A 3628-nucleotide genomic window follows, 5' to 3' on the forward strand; every position below is an offset into this window, starting at 1 on the left:
GACAAATAATTACCATAACTGTAACTTTTATTATTCCATTAATAAATGAGTTTCTTGTTAAATATTATGATATATACTAATTATTTATTTCTTAATGTCTTATTTCATTCGAGAAATAATCTCACTAAATACCATTCGAGCTTTAAAATTGACCATATAATTTTTCATTCTGGCATGTTTTCCTTACAAATTTATGGAAAACATGCAATCGTGAAAAATTATCGGTAATTTCAAAGCACTCGTGGTATTACCCCCGAAAATTCTTCATTATTGACAGTGTTTTGTTGACATCTGCATCTGGTTCAGTTTTCATTTTCTTTGCTTCTCTGAGTCTCTTTAGTGGTTTTACAAAAAAATGCAAATAATAATTACGCTTATTTTTACAGTCTACATGTTTTATTTTATAAAAATATGGAATAAGCCGAGTGAACATTTTTGCCTTTTTTACTCTTATCTTTGGGTAACGAGATCGTTTTTAGACAATCTAGCCTGTATTTTGAAAAACATATTGTTTCTGAGAGAAAAACGCTTGAAAAGAAAAGATGAAGAACGAATAAAGCTTGGGACAAATCACATCAACATAGCATTATTTATTAACTTTTTTACAAACTTCTTTTTGGGTATTCCTTTTTTTTTCAAAAAAACAATGAGATTAAGTCAAAGTCACATAACTGACAATTTGCACAGACGAATTGTCAGAGCGAATTTTCATATATTGTATTATCCTACTATTGTTACACAATTTATTAACATACTCTTTTTTAGGTTCATTTAGGTTCTTTTGATAACGATAGCAGAAAATAGCTATCGAAACGCCAAGGTAATTTTTCAAATTAATTTCTCTACTAATTGGAATTTTCTCTTACAGCTTGAGCCTAAGTGTGTCGCAGGATACCCTCTAGGTGATAGTTCTTGATTACTTTTTGATAAATAATTCGTTCTTATTGCGAAATGGGAGCACTATTTATCAATCTGTAATTGTACGTACTTTCCTGACTGTGTTTCAATTCCAAACCAAAATCAAATCCTGGGTTCTTCAGTCATTCATTGTCTATTCATCAATTAAAAAAACGTTTCGGTGTTTTCCACCATCATCAGTTTCAATGTGTAGCGTTGTTGCTACTTTACGCCTTGGCATGTATTTCTGATGAAATACATGCCAAGAAAAACGTTTTTTTAATTGATAAATCTGTAATAAAAGACGTGAGGAAATTCTGTCTTTTTTAAAGACAAAAATTTTTGAGGCGAAATATCCAAAAAGAAGTTTGTAAAAAAATGAATCCGCCTCAACAATAAGAACTTATCTATTATTTATTAACTTAAAAAATATTCTATTTTCAGAAATTTTATGCCAAAATAAACTACTTAATAAATGTCCGTTCTATTTTTCTTTAAATTTTTCGCTTTACATGATTCGGCCGATTATTTTTTCTGGTGCTTTCAAGATTCTATCGAAACGGCTACTCAAACTCGGGCACAATCAACCTTATTAATGGAAGAATCAACTTTAATATTTTACTTTGCGTCTTTTAGATATCGCACTTTTTCTCTTTTTCTTCAAATTTGCTCAACAACCACAATACTTAAGCGATAAATACCAGGCAATCCCTGACAAAAACCCAAATCTTACGTGATTGGAAATATATTTTTAATGTAATTATATTATTGACAACTTTCACAAAGTGTCCTTTATTGAGAATTTCTTCTCCAGCTGTCCATTCAACACCCTAATTGTGAACCGGCATAGAAACCGAAGGAGCCGCACCAGCAGATACCACTCCTTTCCTCCACAGGGAAGTGATTGTCTTCGTTTCCGTATAGAAATTGAGCCCTTGCTTCCCATAAAAGTGAAGATCCCCTTGGAAACTTCCTCTAGAGCCGGTGAAACTGAACATTGGCAATGGTACCGGAATGGGAACATTGATGCCGATCTGTCCAACATCGACTTCATGCACGAATTGTCTCGCATGGTTCCCGCTGGTGGTGAAAATGGCTGTTCCATTTCCATATGGGTTGGCGTTTATTATCGAGATTGCTTCCTCCAGGGTATTGGCTGAAACCACTGAAAGCACCGGGCCGAAGATTTCTTCCTTATAACAGTCATTGCTAGGGAGGACTTCAGTGAGGATTGTGGGTCCCACGAAGTTTCCGTTGGGGTATTTTTCCACTTTAACATTGCGACCGTCTAAGGGGCATTTTGCGCCCTGCAATCAAGATGTAGGCTCATCAATAGCGCTGGTCAAAAGAAAGTTTTTTGCTTCGCACCTGCTTAATGCCGGCTTCAATCAAACCTAAAATCCTCTGCTTAGCTTGAGGTGAAATCACCGGGCCAACATCAGTTCCAGGTTCATGCCCAGCATTCACTTGGAGCTTTTTGGCTTTTTCCACCAGGTCGGGAAGCCATTTTTGCGCTTCGCCTACTAGAATGGCCACACTTAAGGCCATGCATCTGAAAAAAATATTTTCATTATTTGCGTTTTTGGGAAAATTGCCACTAATGCCTTTGTCCAGCTGCCCCGAAAGCTGCACCTGCAATGGCGTCCAACGCCGCATTTTTATCCGCATCAGGAAGCACGATGGCGTGATTTTTAGCCCCCATGTTGGACTGTATTCTTTTGCCACTTGCAGCTCCTCTTGAGTAGATATGTTTTCCTGCCCGGTCACCTCCAACGAAACTTATCGCTTTGATGTTGGGGTTGTCGCAGATGAAATTGACTGCATCATGGGTACCATGGATTACCTAAAATTCAGCATTATTGAGGATGTGGATGGCATTTTCTGAGTCCAAAGAAATGTTTTAAATTATTACATTTACTACGCCTGGTGGACATCCTACTTCATTAAGCAGCTCCATCAGCATCACCGTGGCGCCGGGGTCTCTTTCGGATGGTTTGATTAGCATGGTGTTTCCTGCGATTAGAGCCAAAGGGAACATCCACAATGGCACCATGGCAGGGAAGTTGAATGGGCAAATACCTGCAATAAACCACCGATGGAAGCTTTCCAACTTTTGACTCAAAAAACTGTATTTGCCTGCTGTAACTCCAATAGGCACTTTATAGGACGTGATATCCATGTCTTTCGAGATGCCTTGAAGGGATTCGCCCTGAAGCAAAGTGCCAGCGGCGCATGCATGCTCCACAACCTCTAAAATGGGGCACAGAGCCTGTATTAACTGGTTCAGCACGTTTGGGCATGTTTACTTACGAACTCCTCTCAAAACATCGCCATCGGCATCCGCCAGAGTCTTGCCCTGTTCCAAGGTGATATTAGCGGTAATTTTCTTCATATCTCTTCGGATTGCGGCCTGCAATTTTAGCATTAACTGCTGCCTGGTCAGTACTGAGGTGTTTTTCCATGAATCGTAAGCGTTTTGGCTTGATTGCACTGCAGCTTCCATTTCTGCAAGCGCGTGTACAGCGCAAAAAACATATAATTTGAGATACAAGATCAGCGTTTGCATAGGAAAACGCTTTTAGAAATTTGGTGTGGTCTTAATTGTAAACATGCATTTTTTACAAACTTCTTTTTGGGTATTTCGCCTCAAAAAATTTTGCCTTTAAAAAAGACAGAATTTCCTCACGTCTTTTATTACAGATTGATAAATAGTGCTCCTATTTCGCAATAA

At 37.9% G+C, this 3628-nt stretch overlaps 1 protein-coding gene across 2 annotated transcripts in view; it reads right to left on the bottom strand.

The window, feature by feature from the left end:
• Nucleotides 1–1626: 1626 nt before the first annotated feature.
• The window catches only part of LOC109543983 (probable methylmalonate-semialdehyde dehydrogenase [acylating], mitochondrial), a 5954-nt gene continuing 3952 nt past the window's right edge, over nucleotides 1627–3628 (bottom strand). For both annotated transcript variants that reach the window (XM_048661427.1, XM_048661426.1), the window contains 6 exons: nucleotides 3208–3402; nucleotides 3034–3147; nucleotides 2810–2976; nucleotides 2502–2740; nucleotides 2266–2449; nucleotides 1627–2204 (listed from right to left, as the gene is read on the bottom strand). In XM_048661427.1, coding sequence (XP_048517384.1) covers nucleotides 1728–2204; nucleotides 2266–2449; nucleotides 2502–2740; nucleotides 2810–2976; nucleotides 3034–3147; nucleotides 3208–3400 — 1374 coding nt within the window. In that variant the 5' untranslated portion in view covers nucleotides 3401–3402 and the 3' untranslated portion in view covers nucleotides 1627–1727. The remainder of the gene's footprint in view (nucleotides 2205–2265; nucleotides 2450–2501; nucleotides 2741–2809; nucleotides 2977–3033; nucleotides 3148–3207; nucleotides 3403–3628) is intronic.

This window comes from Dendroctonus ponderosae, unplaced genomic scaffold, assembly GCF_020466585.1.
Source record: "Dendroctonus ponderosae isolate FM_Combo_2020 unplaced genomic scaffold, Dpon_F_20191213v2 Dpon_F_20191213_1, whole genome shotgun sequence".
Lineage (NCBI taxonomy): Eukaryota > Metazoa > Arthropoda > Insecta > Coleoptera > Curculionidae > Dendroctonus > Dendroctonus ponderosae.